The sequence below is a fragment of the Centroberyx affinis genome, unplaced genomic scaffold (genome assembly GCF_046629955.1).
Source record: "Centroberyx affinis isolate AG114_WGS23_722 - 3 ecotype Tasmania unplaced genomic scaffold, CSIRO-AGI_Caff_v1 ptg004055l_1, whole genome shotgun sequence".
Taxonomy (NCBI): Eukaryota; Metazoa; Chordata; class Actinopteri; order Beryciformes; family Berycidae; genus Centroberyx; species Centroberyx affinis.
The window spans coordinates 1-23,616 of record NW_027281849.1 but is presented as its reverse complement, the minus strand read 5'-3'; the positions used below and the strand labels follow the sequence as shown (position 1 = coordinate 23,616).

The following is a 23,616-nucleotide window of genomic DNA, read 5'->3' as shown; positions in this document are numbered from 1 at the left end:
CAGACTGATAGGAGCAGAACGACAAGGAGGAGTCAGACTGATAGAAGCAGAACGACAAGGAGGAGGCAGACTGATAGGAGCAGAACGACAAGGAGGAGACAGACTGATAGGAGCAGAACGACAAGGAGGAGACAGACTGATAGGAGCAGAACGACAAGGAGGAGGCAGACTGATAGGAGCAGAACAACAAGGAGGAGTCAGACTGATAGGAGCAGAACAACAAGGAGGGGTCAGACCGAGCCTCACCCTGCTCCTCTACAGGAAGTTGTTTGAGCAGAGGTGACTTCCTCCTCTGGGGCTTGCTGGGCGGAGCCTGCTGGCCCACATTAGCGTAGGGGTTTTCTATCGGTCGTCCTCGGCGACGAGCCAGCGGGGAGTGGCCGAGGGTGGGGCTAGTGGTGTGGAGCGAGAGAGTGGAGGTGTGTGTGGCGGTGTGCAGTGTGTGTGTGGCGGTGTGTGTGGCGGTGTGCAGTGTGTGTGTGGCGGTGTGTGTGTCGGGCTGCAGCGCCGGCGAGTCCTGCAGGATGATCATGGACCTCGCCTTCCTCTGCCGCTCTGCGTGGGCGTGGCTCCTCGCCGGCGAATCAGAGAGCTCCTGGAGCCGCGGCTCCGCCCCCGGCTTGAAGCTGGAGCGGTTTAGCCCCTCCCCTCTGGCCGGGGGAGGAGGGGGGAGGAAGGAGGGAGGCGGCCCGGAATCGAGGAGGAAGAGCGAGGAGGCGGAGGAGGCGGAGGGCGGGGGGGGCGGAGCCGTCTGAGGAGGAGGTGGGATGAAGCTGTCCGTCAACGAGGAGCTCCGGGGAAACCGGTTTTCACTAATCAGAGCGGTGATCCTGTCATCCTCAGGAGTGCCTGCCATGGTAACCATGGAGACGTAAACAAATACATCCCACAAACTTCAAATACTTCAAATACTGGCAACAAACAACACAGAATGAATTCATTGATTTGTGACTCAACAGAGGAATGTGATTGGCTGCTGCTACCATAAAGTAATTTTAATACAAATGACCAAACTAACAAAATAACTTGTGTTCAGTGTGTGTGTGTGTGTGTGTGTGTGTGTGACTGTGTGTGTGTGTGAGTGTGTGTGACTGTGTGTGTGTGAGTGTGTGTGTGTCTCACCGAAGGACTTGGTTCTGGACATTCCTCTCGGTAGAGCCATGGTGCTCTTCTCTAAGGCTGGGGGGGGCGCTAGACCCTGACGCTCAAACAAAGACTACACACACACACACACACACACACACACAGACACACACACACACACACACCAAAACTTTAAACCAAAATCAATGAAAAGAACTGAACTGAACTGGCTGTAAAGTCTCTTCCTCTCACCTCAGACCTTCAGATATTTCAGACACATTTTGTCAGAACTGGTTTAACTGTCACAGCCTAAAAAACAAAACCAGTTAACGTTCCATCTAGCCGCTCTTTAACAAAATGATTCCTGTAGAGTTTGTGCTTTTGATATTGATCCTAATTGGTTTACATTCACCCTTCTAGTGACCACAGTTGTTTACTAGATATTAAGGTGCATTGTGGGATATATTTAGTATGCCAAATTTGATTTGAGAATTCGGACACTGGACCAACATGGCTCATGCCCGAAATACTAAACTAAATAGTAAATAGGAGCATTTTCAGACACAGCTGGAGTTTAAACTGTGAGCCAGAGGCCACTTGGTGGTTGGTTAATCTCACAGCGAATCAGAGCATGTCCTCGTGGGAGCGTATCTATGTTCCCAGGGTCCTATGTTCCCCAGATTTATATGGCACATAATGGGAACATGACAAATGTTCCCAGGGCCCTATGTTTAACCCTAACCCTAACTAACCATATTAAGTGAATACAGAGCTGGGGAACATCTTTTTCAGGTTCCCATTATGTGCTATATAGAGCTGGGGAACATAGGACCCTGGGAACATAGGACCCCGGGAGAGCACATATGTAGAACTGGGGAACATAGGACCCTTTGTCATGTTCCCATTATGTGCCATATAAATCTGGGGAACATAGGACCCTGGGAATATAGGAATGCCTCCGTCCTGGTTTGGTCAGTCAAACTGTGTCATCCAATGAGGAACAAGATAAAAACAGCTAGCTACTCGCTAAGCTGTTAGACTACAAAGCCCGGTGGAGAAGGTTTAGCTGCAGCTTTCTCTCTTCACCAAACAGACTTCTGTCATCAGCGTCAGACGTCAAGAACTTTAGAGAGAGTTTTGCACAGAGTTGTGGGAGTCGCCATTTTGGCTCATTGCTCCACTAAGCGGCCTGCGTACACATGATGCGGCGCTAGCTGGTGAGAAGTCTCCCCCCCTCTGTAACAGGCGAGCTGGGAGAGTTTCCCCAGTGTTTTGAAACCTGGTGAAAGAAGACTGGTGCCAAATCTAACTCATTACTAACACTTACACTCTCCATCCTGAGCTTGTGGGTTAAGGCCTTTAGCAAACACTTCTCTTATATGAATCAGTAGTTCTCTTACATTAATCTCAGCCTGCGTGATTCGTCGGCTGGTCGGTCTCTGTTTGACCGTCGCCGCTCTGAAGTCGTCTGATGGGCGGGACCGCAGGACAACTTCCTGTGGAGCTCCTGCCAGCATCTCATCCAGTTTCTCTGGAGGGAAGAAATACATAAAGTCAGATGAATCTGTGATATGATGCTGGTCTACACACAAGGTTAGCAAACCACTGCTAATGCTAAATGAGCTCAGTGTTGTACTGAGCGGCTCCATTGGAGTAGTTTGGGGTTCAGTGCCTTGCTCGAGGGCGCTTCAGTGCAAATGCAGTTGTTGTGGGAAGAGAGAGCATCACCTTCAAACCAGGCTGTTAGACCAGCATCAGCCTGAAGGAACAGAGTTAGGACTGTAAGAAGAAAACTAAATAATGCTTTACCCAGCAGACACATCTACACCACACACCACCCACTAACACTGTCACAACCCCACCCACCGCTGTACGACCTCTGTCATCCTACTAACACTGTTATAATGATATTAACTCCGTTACAATCATGGTCTTCCCTTTTACAACCCTGTTAACTAGATTATAACCCTATCGACTCTGTATCAACCACTGTCAATGCTGTTGAAACCCTATTCATTCTGTTATAACCCCATTAACTCTATTATCACCCAGTTAACCCTGTTACAACCCTGTGAACTCTGTTACAACCAATGTCAATCCCCTGTTACAACCTAAATCAACCCTGTGACCACACCATTAACTCTGTTATGACCTAATCAACTCTGTTACAACCAATGTCAATCCTTCTACCACTGTATTAACACTGTTATAATCTTATTAACTCTGTTACAACCTAAATCAACCCTGCAACAACCCTATTAACCCTGTTACCACTCCATTAACTCTGTTACTGCCCAATCAACTGTGTATCAACCCTGTCAATCCTGTTACAACCCTATTCATTCTGTTACAACCCCATTAACTCTACTGTCACATCATTAACTCTGTTACAACTCCACCAACCAGGTTACAGCTGCTGTCAACCCTGTCACAGAGAATAAGACTGGCCTTTACACATTCTACTATTGATATTACCATTATAACATTGCAACACGCTACTGTGATTCGTATCGGCTAAATCAAACTATTCTACCAAAGACAACATCTGGTTCAGTGTCTCCTGGCAACAACAACATCAGAAAATCACAGTATAACAAGGAGCCACAATCAATACCAACAAATCACCACTTCCACACACCAGATACAAAGTGATACACACTCCAACATCACTACAGCATCAATACATCACAACAACATCACAGCAACAACACCATTACATCACATCACCACATCACTACACTGCAGCATGACAGCAACTTCACTAAAGCAACACAGCAACATCACTACAACTTCACTACAACATCACAGCGACATCACAACAATACAGCAACAAATAACACTACAATAAAAAACACAACAACAACAACAACAACAACAACAACACAACTCCCACCATCAGGACCATGTGACTCACCAAAGCGTCTCCTCCTGGCTGAGGCTGCAGACAGACCACAGGTTACCAACACACACTCAGGTCAGGCTCAGTTTGTCCGTGTGTGTGTGTGTGTGTGTGTGTGTGTGTGTGTGTGTGTGTGTGTGTGTGTGTGTGTGCGTGTGTGTGTGTGTGTTAGGCACAGGGTGAGTGTGCTTTATTGTGTGTGTTTGTTATAGACAGGGTGAGTTTGTTTTACCTATCTCCTCCAGGTCAGCTGTCATGGATTTGGAGCGAAGCGTTAACGATGTGCTCGGAGCTCGTTTTGGAGGGGGCGGAGCTACAACACAAAACAAGAACCAATCAAATTACAGTCAGAGTAGCAACGGAAGAAACACAACGCTGTATGTGCAGTGAGCTTCTTTAGTGATTGGACAGTGACTCTGAGGTTAAAGGCAGGGCTGTAGTCGAGACCGCCTTGGTCGAGTCCAAGTCCAGATCGAGTCATTGGTGAATCGAGTCCGATTCAAGACCAAGACCGAGGGGGGTCGAGACCGAGTCGAGACCAAGACCGCAAAACTACGAGTCCAATTCGAGACCAATACCATAGCAATGTGTTATCCAAGGCTACCATTGTATTTATTGACTAAAACAGCATATTTTTGAAAGCAAATGTAATGACCGAAGAATTAGCAGACATTATGAACAGCAACGTTAACGTTGAGCAATTTAAGAAGGAGAAGATGAAGGAAAAAAGACAGAGAAAGACAGAGCGAGAGCAGGAGTAACGTTACATATGGACATGGTGAGTTGTTTTTTTTTTTGGGGTAGTTGGCATTTCACCAATCAGCAGTCACTAAACCTTTCGGTGGGCGCATAACTTTATCAACTGTGAAAATTGTACCTGCTGCTGGTCACTTTCTTAGAAGAGATTATAATTATAAAAACAATAATATTATGTAACATTAATTCATCCAAGACCGATTCCAAGAAAAATTGGTCTTGAGTCAGACCGGACTCGAGTACTACAGCCCTGGTTAAAGGTCACACTCAGCTTTAATTGGAGGGGATTTCATCAATAGACTTGTCATATTTAAATTCTCAACACGCAACGATTCCAACAAGTCTGCGATCCCTCAACACGACAACCTTTCTTTCTCTTCAGGTTCGCAGATCCGTGTCTGGAACGAAGCTCTGTTATGAGGTGTGACAAGCAGGCAGACAGACAGGCAGGCAGACAGACAGGCAGATAGACAGGCAGATGGACAGACAGCTGTACCTTTCTTTCTGATCACGTTGGAGTCTGTTTTTCTGGAAACAGAAACAACTTTCATCAGCAGCCGACTTCCTCCCTGTCGGATCAGAGCGACGACCTGCCTGTGCCCCACCTTCACCACATCAGTACCGTTCACCTGGAGAGACAGACAGGCAGGAGGACAGACAGACAGGCAGGAGAACAGACAGACAGGCAGGCAGGAGGACAGACAGGCAGACAGACAGGCAATCATTTTGTTTTGAAAGTATCTTATCTTACCCTCTTATTATGTACTTTGGTTGATCTGTGTGCAGTAATACCAGTGCTAATATTAGTATTACGTGTTAATACTGCTATTATCTATTGTGTTTAGTCCTCATATAGTATATCTGGTATTAATATGATTACCTCGATCAGGAAGTCTCCAGTCCGTAGCCCCGCCCTCCAGGCCACGCCCCCCTGGTCGACCGACTCCAGGTACTGCAGGGCAGGGAAGGCTGGGGTGGGGGCAAACTCCTCGATGGGCGTCTCAGCTTGACGTGGAGAGAGAGAGAGAGAGAGAGACAGAGAGAGAGAGAGAGAGAGAGAGAGAGAGAGACAGAAAGATTTAAGTTCAATTTTCAGTATCGCATGACCTTAAATCCATCAAACCTGTTTGGTGAATGATTAGAAGTGTAAAATTGCACTTACAGTTGCTAATATTCTATGCTAAAGTTGCCACATATCAGTGACATAACATTAGCTCTTGCATGGAGAACAGTAACGGACGTTGTTCAGTCCGTGTTTCTCCTCTAGAACCACTGGGACGCCTAAAAGTTATAATTTCGGAGAAGGATCACCGGCTAAACAGTGGAGGGGAACCAGGACAGAGCGAACGAGTTAAACCTTTTTTCAACAGGTTTGAATTTGTTTCCTGTTTGGATGATTGACTCCTGTGAGATTAACTGGACCCTATCTATCTAATATCTCTCGAATCCTTAATTTGTCTTTGGTTTACTCATACAAATTGAGTCAATCAGAGGTTTCACCAACTTTATCATCAATCTGGGCCAGAAATCCAGCTCTGGACGTGTAATTCTGTCGGATTTGGATCATCCAGGCCTTTGGCCTTGTAGGCCTTATTTTGGGCTTAGTGGTTCACTGGACCTGATCTTCATATTGCCATGCCACCCAAAGGAAGTTCCAACAACAATCCAGAGGAGACTATCTCCATGGCTCAGGTGCGTGAATTTCTTGAGCAGCAAAAGGACTTCTATAAAACTCTTCTGGATCAACAGGAGAAAAACTTCAAATCCTGTGTTGAAATTCTTGTTGACTCCTCAAACAAAAGAGTTGGGGAGCTGCTGAGAGAAGTCCATGACCTCAGGGTTAGTCTGGAATTCATTCAAAAGGAATTTCATGACTTTAAAAACTACTGCAAGACGTGGGGTGATACCTGCAAAGAGACCAAGAATGATATGGAAACAGTCTGCAAAAGTCTTATCTCACTCAATGATAAAACTGATTATATAGAAGGTCAGTCTAGACAAAACAATATTATCATTGATGGCATTAAGGAATCAGTCAGTGAAAAATGGTCTGATTCTGAGGACAAAGTAAAGAAGCTACAGATAGACCACTGCAAAACTGAGTTGGAAAGGGCCCACAGGACTGGAAAACTTTCTCCATCCTCCACCAGGCCCAGGCCCATTGTCATCAAGTTTCTGCGTTATAAGGACAAACTGGAGGTCCTCAGCAAAGCCAAAGCCCTGAAAGGCACTGACATTTTCATAAATGAGGATTTTTCTGAAGCTGTTCGACAGAAGCGAAAAGAACTTCTTCCGGCCATGAGGGCTGCCAGGGAGAAGGGGGAGATTGCCTACCTGCGGTATGACAAACTCATTGTACACCCACCATCCCAGAAACCTGCACTGAGGCCTAGGCGGAACAATGCTATGCCTCCGACTTCTGAACAGACACGATACACACACACACTCACATACACACATACTCACACATTCAGTATTATACCTAGTAATTTCAATATGTATCTCAGTATGTTGGTCTACCCATGAGCACTTCCATGCCCATGATGGACTAAGGCTCTCTTTGTTATCACTGTCACAACATCCTATCAAATTCAACTGTTTATTGTACTTGCTCTAAGTGTGTCTCCATATTTCCTTATCATGACATTGATGATGATGGCTTGGTTGTTGATATAAATTGGTGATTACAGGATGACAACTGCTTCAAATCATATGTTTTTCAATCCTTTTGATTCGAGCCCGCATATTGACACTAAATTTATGGAATTTTTTAATCCGGATTCAAAAATTTTTAGCTCTTTAACTTCTGAGTCTTCATCCTGTGACTATTTCAGTATTAGTAGATTTAATAGTCTACTACTTGATATGCCAAAGCCCCAATCAAAGCAGTTCTCAACTTTTCATTTAAGCATTCGTAGTCTCTCCAAAAATCATGATCTACTTTGTCACTTTTTGTCTTCATTAAATCATGAATTCTCAGTTATAGCATTTTCAGAAACTTGGTTGACTGATGAGTCAACATCTCTCTATGGCATCCCAAATTATCATGCTCTGCATCATTGTAGGAGGGCAAGAACTGGTGGAGGTGTATCTATATATTTAGACAATGAATTTCAATTCAAACAGAGATGATCTCACTCTCAATTCTGAGTGTAATGGTGATGAATCGCTGTTCCTTGAAATACCCTCCTGTGATATTTTTGATGGTAAATGTGTTATCATAGGTTGCATTTACAAGCCTCCAGACACAAACATTGAAAACTTTAATTCTAGTCTTACTTGTGTCTTGGACAAAATTAACCGAGAAGGTAAAGTCTGTTTCCTTCTAGGTGACTTCAACATCAATCTGTTTAACAGTGAGTTTCATTCACTCACCGCAGACTTTCTGAATACACTGTTTGCTAATTCCCTATACCCCTTAATCACTAAACCTACTAGGTTAACTTCTTCATCTGCAGCCCTTATTGATAATATATTTACCAACTCTCTTAGTAATGTGTGGAAATCTGGTGTCCTTTACTCTGATATTTCTGATCATTTTCCAATATTTCATTTCACTTCAACCACCTCAGTTAAACATCAGGAAATAGAGAAATCTTTAAGGTTTAGAGTGTTCAACAAAAGAAACATTGACCGATTTGAGGAGCTGATTGGTGATGTTCCATGGGATAATGTATACACTCATGATGATGTCGAACTAGCATATCAGTCATTTGTAGTTTCTTTTAACTCTGTATTTAACAGGTGTTTTCCCCTAGTCAGTATGCATGCAAAAAAATTCAGTACATTCAGAAAACCCTGGTTTACTCCAGATCTCCACAAGTCTGCACTAACTAAGAATAGGTTGTATACGAAATTTATCAGAAATTCATCCCCTATGAATATTGCCAATTATAAGAAGTATAGAAACAAATACAACCATTTAATTAGAATTGCAAAGAAAAAATACTTCACCAACAAGTTTGATGAGGCCTCAAATAACATCAAAACTACATAGGGAGTCATCAATCAGCTCCTAAATAGGAAAAAGGCTTCAGCCACTCTTCCGTCCCAGTTTGTTGATGAAAACAGAGTATACACAGACCCATCCGATATCGCATGTGCTTTCAATAATTATTTTGTCAATACTGGTACAGTTCTGTCAGAGAGGATAAGTCCTATTCCTTCTCTCCAGAGCTTTAATCCTCCTACTGAGAAGGAAATCATGGCCATCATTGTCAATATGAGAGATTCGGCAGCTGGTCATGATGAGGTCTGGCTACCCATTTCTGTAGAATCATTTTTCCTAAATCCATATTGGTGCTCATACAGGACGTTCCACTCCTGCCAATGTTTCATCATTCTATTGTAAACCAACTTCTCCAAAATCTTTGAGAAACATGGAAGGACAGAAATAGGGCGGTAATTATTAAATGAACTTCGGTCTCCAGATTTAAACACAGGAACTACTTTAGCAATTTTAAGATCATTAGCCATTTTAACATGTGGGGTCCCACAGGGATCTATTCTAGGACCACTCCTATTCCTTATTTATATCAATGACCTGGCTGCAGCTTTGTCCTCCTTGTTCCCGGTACTTTTTGCCAATGATACCAATTTATTTCTCTCACATACTAATTTCTCTGTACTTATGGCCAAAGCTAATTCTGATTTAGGAAATATTTCCAAATAGATTAAATTAAACAAATTATCTCTCAATGTCAAAAAAATCCAATTTTATCATATTTACATCTAAAAATAAAAAATATTGTAAATCTAACTCTTGTCTCTCCATTGGAAATAACCCAATTACACAGGTCTCATCCACAGGTTTCCTTGGAGTCCTGATTGATGAAACTCTAAGCTGGAAGAGTCATATTCGTTTTGTTTGCAATAAAATTTCCAAGTCTATTGGCATCATCAGCAAATTTCGAAGTTTGGTTCATCAGAAGTGTCTATTAACTCTTTATTATAGCTTAATTTATCCGTACCTCATATATTGCAATATCATTTAGGGAGCTACTTATCCCACCCGCCTTCGTAAGCTTTATATTTTGCAAAAAAAGTTTTGCAGAATTGCCATATTTAGCAGTAGGGCTGACCACTCAGCCCCTCTCTTCAATCAGCTCAAGATCCCATCAATTTTTAACATAAATAAATACCAAACCTGTGTTTTTATTTTCAAAATTTTGCATCAGCCTGCTTCGCCTCCCTTGCCTTGTAAAGCATTTTTCCAGCCAAAGGGTGATGTTCACAACTTTAATACAAGACATGCCAAATGGTTACACCTCCCAGTGCTCCGTACTGGGCTCTGTCAATTCTCTATTAGATACAGGGGGGCTCAGCTATGGAACAGTTATATTCAAATTGCATTTCAGTCTACTTCTCTCAAGAATTTCAAATATAGGCTTAGGACCTGTCTAATGAACCAAACTTAACTATCCAAACTGATCATATCTGACTATCTATCTTTGACTATCTTTCTCTCTCTCTCTCTCTTATAAGGAGTTGTCTGAACACAAGTGTGCTTCAGTACACGCACACTCACACTCGCATGCACCCCAAAGCACCCACACCCTCATTACATTATTTTTATTATTTTATGTCTTTGCTTGTTTTATCCTGCCTACTTTATGTTTGCTTTTTGATCTTATGGTTGCTTGTTTGCTTACTTTTGTTGGATTACATGACTTTTGTATTTGCTTATAATGCGTTTTGAGGTGAGATTCTTCTATAAGCCTCTAGGGGTTTTCTAAATCTCACCTGCTCAATTTGCTTCTTCTCTTTTGTTGTTGTGTTTTTGCTGTTTTGTTTTATTGTGCAAAATAAATAAATACAAATAAATAAATAAATTGACATGAGGACCTCAGGCCAGCTACCCCCCCACACCCACACCCTTCCACAGCTTGGCAGACCAGCTGTAGGGCACCACCCATCACCCACTTACAGCCTACCAACATCCACCACCCACCCACCCTCCCTACCTACCTTTAGCTCCTCTGAGGACGAAGCCAAATCCCTCGCTCTCTCTTTTCTGCAGCACAGCTGTCTTCTCCTCAATCACATAGTCACTACCACACAGACACACACACACACACACACACACACACACACACACAAACAGAAACAAAAACATCAAGTAAGCACACAGGAGTTTAATTAACTGTAGTGTAGTTTAATTACTGTTGTGTAGTTTAGTTACCTGTAAAAAAAAGTAAAATCAATTGTGGTGCAGTTTAATAAACTGTAATGTAGTTTAGTTGATCAACTGTAGTATAGCTTAGTTAACTGTAGTGTTGTTTACTTGACTGCAGTGCAGATTAATTTACCTGGAAGAGATGATGTAGTGTGTGTTACCTGTAGTAGGTGTAGTAGTGTGTTACCTGTAGGAGGTGTAGTAATGGTGTGTTACCTGTAGGAGGCGTAGTAACTGTGCATTACCTGTAGGAGGTGTAGTAACTGTGTGTTACCTGTAGAAGGCGTAGTAGTGTGTATTAACTGTAGGAGGTGTAGTAACGGTGTGTTACCTGTAGGAGGCGTAGTAGTGTGTGTTACCTGTAGGAGGTGTAGTAACGGTGTGTTACCTGTAGGAGGTGTAGTAGTGTGTGTTACCTGTAGGAGGTGTAGTAACGGTGTGTTACCTGTAGGAGGTGTAGTAACGGTGTGTTACCTGTAGGAGGTGTAGTAACGGTGTGTTACCTGTAGGAGGTGTAGTTGTCATAGGAGCCAACAGTATAATGTCTGAACAGTCTCTTAGTCCGGTCTTCCCTCGTCTCTGAAACAAATATGTATATATCTTATATACAAGTACATACAGTACATCATATTATATATGAGTATGTATATATAATGTTTACCAAGTCTTAAATATAAATGTACTGTGTATGTCATATTTACCCAGTCTTGGGTCGTACTGTCTCATCTGGACTTCTTCAACACAGTCAGCCGGAAACCAACCGGTTCTTCCTTTAACACTTCCTTCCCAGAATCCTCCTTCACCAATAGACAGCACTGTAGATACACAACATATAGAGTTAGTTCTATTATTAACACTGCCTTTTCAGAATGCTCCAGCCTGCCCGTCTGACCTTTGACCCTCTCTCCTCGGTGCAGTTGGATCTCTCCGGGCCCCTGAGGAACATGTGATCGGGTGGCGATGAAGGTGCGGCCTGGGACGGCGCTGTACAGCCTCCTCTTCCTCACCTGGGGGGTGGGGGGAGGAGAGGAGGGGGGGCTCGTCTCCACATGACCTCCCCCACCAGGGCTGCAGACAGACAGGTTAGAGAGACAGACAGGTTTGGCTGTACAGACTGTCTTCACACCAGGCAAGTAAATATCACAGGAATGTTAATGGGCCAATCAGCATCCAAAGTTACAGTGGGCCTCATTACCCAGTGATGGGCCCCTTAGTGAGAGCAAATACAGTTACTAATTACACCATTACTGTGTCCAACTACACCAATACTGTTACCAACTACACCGTTAGCAACTACACCAATACTGTTACCAACGTTAGCAACTACACCAATACTGTTATCAACATTACCAACTACACCAGTACAGTTACCAACTACACTAATACTGTTACCAACTACACTGTTAGCAACTACACCAATACTGTTACCAACGTTAGCAACTACACCAGTACAGTTACCAACTACACTAATACTGTTATCAACTACACTGTTAGCAACTACACCAATACTGTTAGCAACTACACCAATACTGTTATCAACGTTAGCAACTACACCAGTAGAGTTACCAACTACACTAATACTGTTAGCAACTACACTGTGACCAACTACACTAATACTGTTACCAACTACACTGTTACCAACTACACCAATACAGTTACCAACTCCACTAATACTGATAGTAACTACACCAATACAGTTAACTACACTGTTACAAACTACACCAATACGGTTACCAACTACGGCAATACTGTTAATAACTACACTGTTACCAACTACAGCAATAGACTTACCATCTGCGCTGTTACCAACTACACTGTTACCAACTACATTAATACTGTTACCAACTACACCGTTACCAGCTACACTAATACTGTTACCAACTACACCAATACTGTTATCAACTACATTAATACTGTTACTAACTACACTGTTACCAACTACATTAATACTGTTACCAACTACACTGTTACCAGCTACACCAATACAGTTACCAACTACACCAATACTGTTACCAACTACACCAATACTGTTAGCAACTACACTAATACTGTTAGCAACTACACTAATACTGTTACCAACTACACTGTTACCAACTACACCAATACAGTTACCAACTACACCAATACTGTTACCAACTACACCAATACTGTTAGCAACTACACCAATACTGTTAGCAACTACACTAATACTGTTACCAACTACACCAATACTGTTAGCAACTACACTAATACTGTTACCAACTACACTGTTACCAGCTACACTAATACAGTTACCAACTACACTAATACTGTTACTAACTACACTGTTACCACCTACACCAATACAGTTACCAACTACACTAATACTGTTAGCAACTACACCAGTACAGTTTACTACACTGTTAAAAACTACACCAATACTGTTACCAATTACAGCAATACTGTTAATAACTCCACTGTTACCAACTACAGCAATACTGTTACTAACTTCACTGTTACCAACTACACCAATAGAGTTACCATCTGTACTGTTACCAACTACACTGTTCCCAACTACATTAATACTGTTACCAACTACATTGTTACCAGCTACACTAATACTGTTATCAACTACACTGTTAGCAACTACACTAATACTGTTACGAACTTCACAATACTGTTGGTAACTACACTGTTACCAAATACACTGATACCAACTACACCAACAGTTACCAACTACACTGTTACCAACTACACCAATGCAGTTAGCAACTACACCAATACTGTTATCAACTACACCAATACTGTTACCAGCTACACCAATACAGTTAGCAACCACACCAATACAGTTACCAACTACACCAATACTGTTACTAACTACAGTTAGAAACTACACCAATACAGTTACCAACCACACCAATACAGTTACCAACTACACCAATACTGTTACTAACTACACAAATACTGTTACCAACTACACCAATACAGTTACCAACTACACCAATACAGTTACCAACTACACTAATACTGTTAGCAACTACACCAATACAGTTATCAACTACACTGTTACAAACTACACCAATACAGTTACCAACCACACCAATACAGTTACCAACTACACCAATACAGTTACCAACTACACAAATACTGTTACCAACTACACCAATACAGTTACCAACTACACCAATACAGTTACCAACTACACTAATACTGTTAGCAACTACACCAATACAGTTATCAACTACACTGTTACAAACTACACCAATACAGTTACCAACTACACTGTTACCAACTACAGTAATACTGTTACTAACGTCACTGTTACAGCTACACCAATAGAGTTACCAACTGCGCTGTTACCAACTACACTGTTACCAGCTACACTAGCACTGTTACCAACTACACTGTTACCAACCACACCAATACTGTTACCAACTACACTAATACTGTTACCAACCACACCAACACTGTTACCAACTACACTGTTACCAACTACAATAATACTGTTACCAACTACACTGTTACCAGCTACACTAATACTGTTACCAACTACACTGTTACCAACTACACTGTTACCAACTACACTAATACTGTTACCAACTACACTGTTACCAACTACACTGTTACCAACTACACTTATACTGTTACCAACTACACTGTTACCAACTACACTAATACTGTTACCAACTACACTGTTACCAACCACACCAATACTGTTACCAACTACACTGTTACCAACTACACTAATACTGTTATCAACTACATTGTTACCAGCTACACTAATACTGTTACAAACTACACTGTTACAACTACACCAATGCTGTTACCAACTACACCAATACAGTTACCAACTACACCAATACTGTTAGCAACTACACCAATACAGTTACCAACTACACTGTTACCAGCTACACCAATACTGTTACCAACTTCACCAATACTATTACCAACTGTGACATTCATAAGTGTGTGTATATTTACATTAGCCTGTGTGTGAGAGGTTGTAGGGAGTGTGTGTGTGTGTGTGTGTGTGTGTGTGTGTGTGTGTACCTCAGCCGGCGTGTGTGCCGTCGTAGCGAGTGTGTGTGCGTGTCATGGTGTGTGTCCAGGCTGTGGAGGGAGGGGCCAGGAGAGGAGGCGGGGCTTTCCAGAGCGTTGTCACTGGCTGAGCGAATCAGAGAACGAGGAGACGACAGGCCACTCCCCCCTGATGTTCTGGGTCCACCCGTTCTGCGACGCTTGGTGTACGATGGGCTTTCTCTGAAGGGAACTACACACACACACACACACACACACACACACACACACACACACACACACACACACACACACACACACACATAGTTAATTGCAATCGTGCATGTATACACACACACACAACAACAGCAAAAAAAGAGGAGACTCACCAACGTCAGAGGTTTTATGGATCTTGATGATTTCTGCAAGATCAAAGTTCCCAGCAATGATTGCCACCTATGCACACACACACACACACACACACACACACACACACACACACACACACACACACACACACACACACACACAGATTTAGAATATCTGTTAGATAGTACAGGTAAGTGAATAATCAGACGAAGGATCTGTATGTTGTCATCTAGTTTTTACACTCACGCTGCCATGTTGCTAGTACTCTCTTCAAGAGTCAGACTTTACAGATTTATTACCTTAAATGTCTCATATCCTCCACTGTCCAGAGTTTTATTTAGTGTCTTTCTGTCCATTCAAAGCTGTGTGTGTGGTGTCATGAACCAAAAACACTCTCAATCCATTTTTCCACCTTCATTTTCCAGCATCTCTCTGAGCCTTACCAAGAACAGGCCGTTTCTGTCTCCGTGTCTTTAAGGCTCATTAATATTAACGACCCCTCCGTTCCGATCGGCTAACCGTTTCCAGAGTGAAACGTGAGACTCCGCGGCCCGGCGGCTACAGGTAGGGAAAACTCTCCGGTAATAAACAATGACAACCGCTCAACCGCTTTGAAAAAAACACTTTGTTAGTCTGTTATTTCTTACAAAAATGATAATGAGCGAACCTTTGTGACGCCACAAAGTTACGGAAGTCCAAACGGCTCGTTTAGAGGCTCGCTGCACTAATATGGATTGTGTGGATTTAGTTTTGATACTTTCACCATGTTTAGATAGACCATCCAACTCCTCTATCATTACAGAGGAGAGGGGAGTCCTGCTTTACTCCATGTGGGACCTTTAAAGCGATACTATGAACAGCATGATTCTTTAATGAACTACACATATATTAAACCTGTATTTTCACTGACAAATACATCAATATGAATATTTTCCCTGGTCCACATTCAGCTGGCAGTGACAAATCTGCAAAAAATCACTCAAACATCTCATCCTTCCATTTTGGAGCCACTTATCCGGGTCGAGGTCACAGTGGCAGGAGGGGAAGCAGAGCAGACAGGGCCTTTCCTGGGCTGCAGGTCTTTCTTTACCTGAAAGGCAGTCTGGTTGTTGTAGTTCTTTACCTGAAAGGCAGTCTGGTTGTTGTAGTTCTTTACCTGAAAGGCAGTCTGGTTGTTGTAGTTCTTTACCTGAAAGGCAGTCTGGTTGTTGTAGTTCTTGATGTCCTTGTTGGCTCCTCTGAACAGCAGCACTCTGGCACAACTGTCCTGAAAAACCAACAGAAATATTTATATAAACTATAACAGTAAAACTATTTTATTTTATTTTTTACTATAATACTAAATATTCAACAACAACCCTCAGTTAAAGCTCCACAGCCTTCCTGACACAGTGAATATGAAGATTATATGAATATAAATGTAATATATAAATATAGATGTAAATGTAAATATATTAGTAATATAACTGTATCAGTTCAACTTACACTCAGAGTGTGTGTGTGTGTGTGTGTGTGTGTGTGTGTGTGTTACCTGGTTGTAGAGAGCACAGAGGTGCAGTGCAGTGTTTCCTGATGCATTCTGGGAACTCATGTCGGCTCCATAGAACAGCAGGTGTTCCAAGTGCTGCACGTTACCATGACGACAGGCCTGAACACACACACACACACACACACACACACACACACACACACACACACACACACACACACACACAGAGTTATACCACTACTACTAATAATGATAATAATTTCACGCCTCATACAATCATAACTATGTGTGTGTGTGTGTGTGTGTGTGTGTGTGTGTGTGTGTGTGTGTGTGTGTGTGTGTGTGTGTGTGTGTGTGTGTGTGTGTTACCTGGTGGATTTCCTGCCACCCATTCTCGTCAGTCATCCCTGTCACCATGACAACAAGAGTTTCTTTCATTAGTGAAGTGTGGTGAAACAAATAAAATAATAAAAGACTAAAAATAGAAATAATGGACAATGAAGAACACCAGCCAAGCACAGTCAGTAAATCACTCAGTCAGTAAGTCAGTCAGTCAGTCAGTCAGTAAATCAGTCAGTCAGTAAATCGGTCAGTCAGTAAATCAGTCAGTCAGTAAATCGGTCAGTCAGTAAATCAGTCAGTCAGTAAATCAGTCAGTCAGTCAGTAAATCAGCCAGTCAGTCAGTCAGTAAATCAGCCAGTCAGTGAATCGGTCAGTCAGTCAGTAAATCAGCCAGCCAGCCAGTCAGTCAGTCAGCAAATCAGTCAGTCAGTAAATCAGCCAGTCAGTAAATCAGTCAGTCAGTAAATCAGTCAGTAAATCAGTCAGTCAGTCAGTAAATCAGCCAGTCAGTCAGTCAGTCAGTAAATCAGTCAGTCAGTAAATCAGTCAGTAAATCAGTCAGTCAGTCAGTAAATCAGCCAGTCAGTAAATCAGTCAGTAAATCAGTCAGTCAGTCAGTAAGTCAGTAATTCAGCCAGTCAGTCAGTCAGTAACTCAGTCAGTAAGTCAGTAAATCAGTCAGTAAGTCAGTCAGTCAGTAAATCAGTCAGTAAGTCAGTAAGTCAGTAAATCAGCCAGTCAGTCAGTCAGTAAATCAGTCAGTAAGTCAGCAAATCAGTCAGTAAGTCAGTAAATCAGCCAGTCAGTCAGTCAGTCAGTCAGTAAATCAGTCAGTAAATCGGTCAGTCAGTAAATCAGTCAGTCAGTAAATCACTCAGTCAGTCAGTAAATCAGTCAGTAAGTCAGTAAATCAGTCAGTAAGTCAGTAAATCAGTCAGTCAGTCAGTAAATCAGTCAGTAAATCAGTCAGTAAGTCAGTAAATCAGCCAGTCAGTCAGTCAGTCAGTCAGTAAATCAGTCAGTAAGTCAGTAAATCGGTCAGTCAGTAAATCAGTCAGTCAGTCAGTAAATCAGTCAGTCAGTAAATCAGTCAGTCAGTAAATCAGTCAGTAAATCAGTCAGTCAGTCAGTAAATCAGCCAGTCAGTCAGTCAGTAAATCAGCCAGTCAGTAAATCGGTCAGTCAGTCAGTAAATCAGCCAGCCAGTCAGTCAGTCAGTCAGCAAATCAGTCAGTCAGTAAATCAGCCAGTCAGTAAATCAGTCAGTAAATCAGTCAGTCAGTCAGTAAATCAGCCAGTCAGTAAGTCAGTAAATCAGTCAGTCAGTAAATCAGTCAGTCAGTAAATCAGTCAGTCAGTCAGTAAATCAGTCAGTCAGTAAATCAGTCAGTAAATCAGTCAGTCAGTCAGTAAATCAGTCAGTCAGTCAGTAAGTCAGTAAATCAGCCAGTCAGTCAGTCAGTAAATCAGTCAGTAAGTCAGTAAATCAGTCAGTAAGTCAGTAAATCAGTCAGTCAGTCAGTAAATCAGTCAGTAAGTCAGTAAATCAGCCAGTAAATCAGTCAGTAAGTCAGTAAATCAATCAGTCAGTCAGTAAATCAGCCAGTCAGTCAGTAAATCAGTCAGTAAATCAGTCAGTCAGTAAATCAGTCAGTCAGTCAGTCAGTAAGTAAAGGTTAGTAAACTGGTCAGTTCTTTATTCAGGATCCACATCTTCAGAACCTGCTGACCTCTGACCCCGACCCCCAGCTGACCTCTGACCCCGACCCCCAGCTGACCTCTGACCCCGCCCCCCAGCTGACCTCTGGCCCCGCCCCGCAGCTGACCTCTGACCCTGCCCCACCTGCCCCCCCCAGCTGACCTCTGACCCCGCCCCTCCTACCTATGGAGGCGTGGTCCTGCAGCAGCAGCTCGCAGCAGTACGGAGCTCCGCCCACCATGGCAGAGTGGTAGAGAGGAGTCAGGCCTCTGCTGTCCTTATAGTCCGGAGACGCTCCCAGGTCCAGCAGGGTCTGTGGGGGTGGGGGGAGGGGGGGCGTGTGTGTGTGTGAGTCTAACAGTATACATGTCATTTTTTGTTTTTGGATTTCTTTTATTGTCTTTTTATTTCTTTGAATGTATTCTATGGTCTTATCCTGTGTGAAGCACTTTGTAACTTTGTTTGGTAACGTGCTACATAAATAAAATGATTATTATATTGTTTATGTGTCTCTATACAGATAAATGTCTCTCAGTATGTAAATCTCCATCAGTAGTACAGTAGTATTGTAGAAATATATTAGTGTAGTAATGCAGCATAACAATATTACGGCAGTATCTTACAGAGTGGAGCAGTGTCTACAGAGTACTACTTAATGCAGTATTATAGTAGCATTACAGTAGTATTACTGCAGTATCTTACAGTCAGTGCAGTACTGTTCCTGCACAGTACTGCATGGTGCAGTATTGTAGTAGTATCACAGTAGTATTACCGTAGTATTACTGCAGTATTTACAGTCAGTGCAGTACTGTTCCTGCACAGTACTGCACGGTGCAGTATTACAGTAGTATTACTGCAGTATCTTACGGTCAGTGCAGTACTGTTCCTGCACAGTACTGCGCGGTGCAGTATTACAGTAGTATTACAGTAGTATTACTGCAGTATCTTACGGTCAGTGCAGTACTGTTCCTGCACAGTACTGCGCGGTGCAGTATTGTAGTAGTATCACAGTAGTATTACAGTAGTATTACTGCAGTATCTTACGGTCAGTGCAGTACTGTTCCTGCACAGTACTGCGTGGTGCAGTATTACAGTAGTATTACAGTAGTATTACTGCAGTATCTTACGGTCAGTGCAGTACTGTTCCTGCACAGTACTGCGCGGTGCAGTATTGTAGTAGTATCACAGTAGTATTACAGTAGTATTACTGCAGTATCTTACGGTCAGTGCAGTACTGTTCCTGCACAGTACTGCGCGGTGCAGTATCACAGTAGTATTACAGTAGTATTACTGCAGTATCTTACGGTCAGTGCAGTACTGTTCCTGCACAGTACTGCGCGGTGCAGTATTGTAGTAGTATCACAGTAGTATTACAGTAGTATTACTGCAGTATCTTACGGTCAGTGCAGTACTGTTCCTGCACAGTACTGCGCGGTGCAGTATTACAGTAGTATTACAGTAGTATTACTGCAGTATCTTACGGTCAGTGCAGTACTGTTCCTGCACAGTACTGCGCGGTGCAGTATTACAGTAGTATTACTGCAGTATCTTACGGTCAGTGCAGTACTGTTCCTGCACAGTACTGCGCGGTGCAGAGCGGTGATCCCGTCTCTGGTTCTGAAGTCCAGGTGCGCTCCGCCGCTCCGCAGAACTTTAATCAGATCACAGCTTTCCTCCAGCTGCACCGCCAGGGTGAGAGGACACTCTGAGAGACAGACAGGTGGAGAGAGAGACAGGCAGGGGGAGAGAGAGACAGGCAGGGGAGAGAGACAGGCAGGGGGAGAGAGAGACAGGAAGGGGAGAGAGAGAGACAGGCAGGGGAGAGAGACAGGCAGGGGGAGAGAGAGACAGGAAGGGGAGAGAGAGAGACAAGCAGGGGGAGAGAGAGAGACAGGCGGGGGAGAGAGAGACAGGCAGAGAGACAGGTTTAGGTATGTTTGAAGTGCTGAAACATGTTTCTGTCTTGCAGCAGGACCAGCTGTGCCGATGAGTCACATGACTGTTTGCCGACCTCGTCCCGCCGCTTTGTTTCGGAACAGATTGCGATTTCAGTTTCACACTCGTCAACAGTAACGGTGACAAGGAAGGAAACACAAACTTCCTGTCCAGCTTCCTGTCCAGTTCCTGAGCCTCTTCCTAGTCTTGGGCTGATTATCAATACGCATTCTTGCGATGTGAAGCACACAGCCCATCTCATACTGCAATGAAGCTTCTCTGTACTGAACCTCTGAACCCGTCGTCTATCGGTCTGATGACGATCAGACTCTGGGGGCGACGGACAATATTTCGGGGAAGCAACTTGACTCGTTTCTTTTATTACACGAGTCGAACGTTTCTCCACACAAAACACAGACATCGATACTTTCTGTAGGTGTTTTAGGTCCGGACGACATTTGGGCTAATCTCTATAAACAGATATCTGCATATGAGACGTCGTCTCTCCACTCCGACTCCATTCTCGCGTCTCAAGTCGCTAATCGGACTGTAAACGATGACCGGCTCAGGAAGAGGAAGTCTTGGCCCGGATGTCCTCTGGCTGCACCGGAAACCCCCAAATATTGGCCGTCGCCCCCAGAGTCTAATCGTCGTCAGACCGATAGACGATGGGTTCAGAGGTTGCTCTGTACTTACTTTGATGAGAAGATTGTTGTCCCCAAGGTAACTTGGGAAGAACGTTCTCTACAAGGACACAAGTATCGACTTGCCGTTCTTGGTTTTGATAATCAGCCTTGGTTTTGGTTTCCTAGGTTTGTGAGTCGAGCAGCGGATCTTGCCGCTTCCACAGACAGCTGACCGGAGCCAATACTGTCTGTGGGTCCAACAGCTACAGGGACGAAGAGAGGAATCATATAGAGGAACACAATCTACGAACTGATCCTGGAGGGTTTTCATCAGGTCTTAAGTTCCTGTGGTAGAGATCCTTCCAGACCGGCTGAAGCTCCTGCTGCTGAAGATTGATTTTTCTATTTCACATTCATCTACAGTTCAACCGTTGTGTGAAGCGTTCGTCCTGCAGAAGATTCACTTCAGTTCTCTGGTTTCCTGATCAGGTGAGTCGTGTCTCTTTACCACATTAGATTGTTTGATTTAGGTTTTGCCTTTTGTTTGTTTGTTGGGCCTCATTGTAAACAGGCTTAATCCTCAGGCTTAAGTTCTGATTTGATTTAATTACTCTCACAGCTGCATGTAAGTAGCATTAAGCTAGTTTCCACTTGTTTATATCTGGTGTTTGAAGCTGCCTGAACACTTCTACTCCTCTGTGAACATGTCTGTAACATCCATGTGTCTGTATATCAGTTATGTTCGTAATGTGTGTGTATGTGCACAGTACCAGTTATGTGTGTGGTGTAGTTACATGTATGAGTTATTCATGCAGTGCGTATGTGTATATACTGTATATGTATGCAGTGATTCTCAACCTTTTACATATCAAGGACCCTAATTCAGTCCACATTAGAGCCACGGACCCCAATTTGATGAGATTTTGTCTCTCGGATCCAAATCTGCGAATATTTTTATTGTCAGATATGATTTTGTCCAGAACTCCATGACTGTCTGTATTGTAGGTAGAGAGATAACAGAGAAACTATGATCAGAACAGTCATTCTTCTACATTCTCTAACTGTGTTCACTTCTTATAAATGGAATAATGGTGACGTTTAACATTTCATCAATTCGCTGGGGACCCCCTGGAACCCCCTCAAGGTCCCCTGGTGGCCCCCGGACCCCCCGTTGAGAACCACTGCTGTAAAGAGTGTGTTGTGTATGTGTTACTTAGCAGTGTGTGGTCTGTCTATCTGCTCACCTCCAGTGTCAGAGTCATGGAAGTTTGGGTCCAGACCTTTTTCCAACCATCTGGAAACTTTCTCCACGTTCTTCTGATGCACATGTTCCATGAAGCGCTTCAGATTGGCCTGAAGGGAATCAATAAATAAATACACAATAAATACACAATCAAAACCAAATCAATCAATGAGATTATTCTGCAGAGACACGACAGTAAATCTCCTCACAAAAGAAGCAAGAATCTTTGACCAAGTCAGTAAATAAATAAACACGACGGACTGATTTTCATACAGCTGCTTGACGAGCATAAACGAGGCACACTGATTGGCTGGTCTGTTTAATGCGATGCCAGCTGGCCACGCCCCCTGTTAGAGATGGACGCTGTAATTGGCTGGTGAGGAATTTGTCTCGCAAGGTTAAAACAGGAGAATAAATCAGAATACATTTCTTCTGGAGGAGCTTTGCATTCCTTTACCAGATGTATGTATATATTATTATTATTATTATTATTGTTATAATTACTAGTAGTGCTTGAAATACATTTACATTACATTTTAGGAATTTATCTTTTTCAGATCGACTTAAGACAATAAGTGACATCACTTTCTAACCAACAAATTTTGTGCTTACAGCCAAATTCAAGACAAAGTAATGATTTATCAAAAAAACAACCTTGCTGTCAGAATCAGAGATTTAAGTGATTGCCACTGTGTGCGTGTGTGTGTGCGTGTGTGTGTGTGTGTGCGTGTGTGTGTGTGTGTGTGTGTGTGTGTGCGTGTGTGTGTGTGTGTGTGTTCACCTTGGTGTGCAGCTTGGCCAGCTGCTTGTCGTCCACGTAGCTCTGGGTATAAACTCTCCTCTTATAACGAAACTGATTAAGACACAGATGAAGGTTAGAGCTGCTCTGCTGGTGCAGACCGGCAGTCAACACTGATCACTAGTCAACAGTAGTTACATTATAATATTAGGTGTAATTATAAGTAAATACTATATAAATATCTGTAATAGTACTAGATAAGGGTTATCTGGGGATATTCCTTCA

At 43.0% G+C, this 23,616-nt stretch overlaps 1 protein-coding gene across 1 annotated transcript in view; it reads right to left on the bottom strand.

Moving 5' to 3' along the window:
* The window catches only part of LOC139663620 (SH3 and multiple ankyrin repeat domains protein 3-like), a 29,270-nt gene extending 5,822 nt beyond the window's left edge, over nt 1–23,448 (bottom strand). Inside the window, exons 1-20 of the mRNA XM_071542342.1 lie at nt 23,374–23,448; nt 22,594–22,702; nt 20,342–20,493; nt 18,972–19,101; nt 17,116–17,153; nt 16,789–16,905; nt 16,447–16,524; nt 15,278–15,344; nt 14,922–15,141; nt 11,806–11,981; nt 11,615–11,728; nt 11,417–11,492; nt 10,706–10,788; nt 5,619–5,743; nt 5,223–5,367; nt 4,215–4,295; nt 3,998–4,015; nt 2,484–2,614; nt 1,123–1,216; nt 247–849 (exon numbers count right to left, since the gene is read on the bottom strand). Of these exons, the coding sequence (XP_071398443.1) occupies nt 247–849; nt 1,123–1,216; nt 2,484–2,614; nt 3,998–4,015; nt 4,215–4,295; nt 5,223–5,367; nt 5,619–5,743; nt 10,706–10,788; nt 11,417–11,492; nt 11,615–11,728; nt 11,806–11,981; nt 14,922–15,141; nt 15,278–15,344; nt 16,447–16,524; nt 16,789–16,905; nt 17,116–17,153; nt 18,972–19,101; nt 20,342–20,493; nt 22,594–22,684 (2,539 nt within the window). The 5' untranslated portion in view covers nt 22,685–22,702; nt 23,374–23,448. The remainder of the gene's footprint in view (nt 1–246; nt 850–1,122; nt 1,217–2,483; nt 2,615–3,997; nt 4,016–4,214; nt 4,296–5,222; nt 5,368–5,618; nt 5,744–10,705; nt 10,789–11,416; nt 11,493–11,614; nt 11,729–11,805; nt 11,982–14,921; nt 15,142–15,277; nt 15,345–16,446; nt 16,525–16,788; nt 16,906–17,115; nt 17,154–18,971; nt 19,102–20,341; nt 20,494–22,593; nt 22,703–23,373) is intronic.
* Nucleotides 23,449–23,616: the final 168 nt, after the last annotated feature.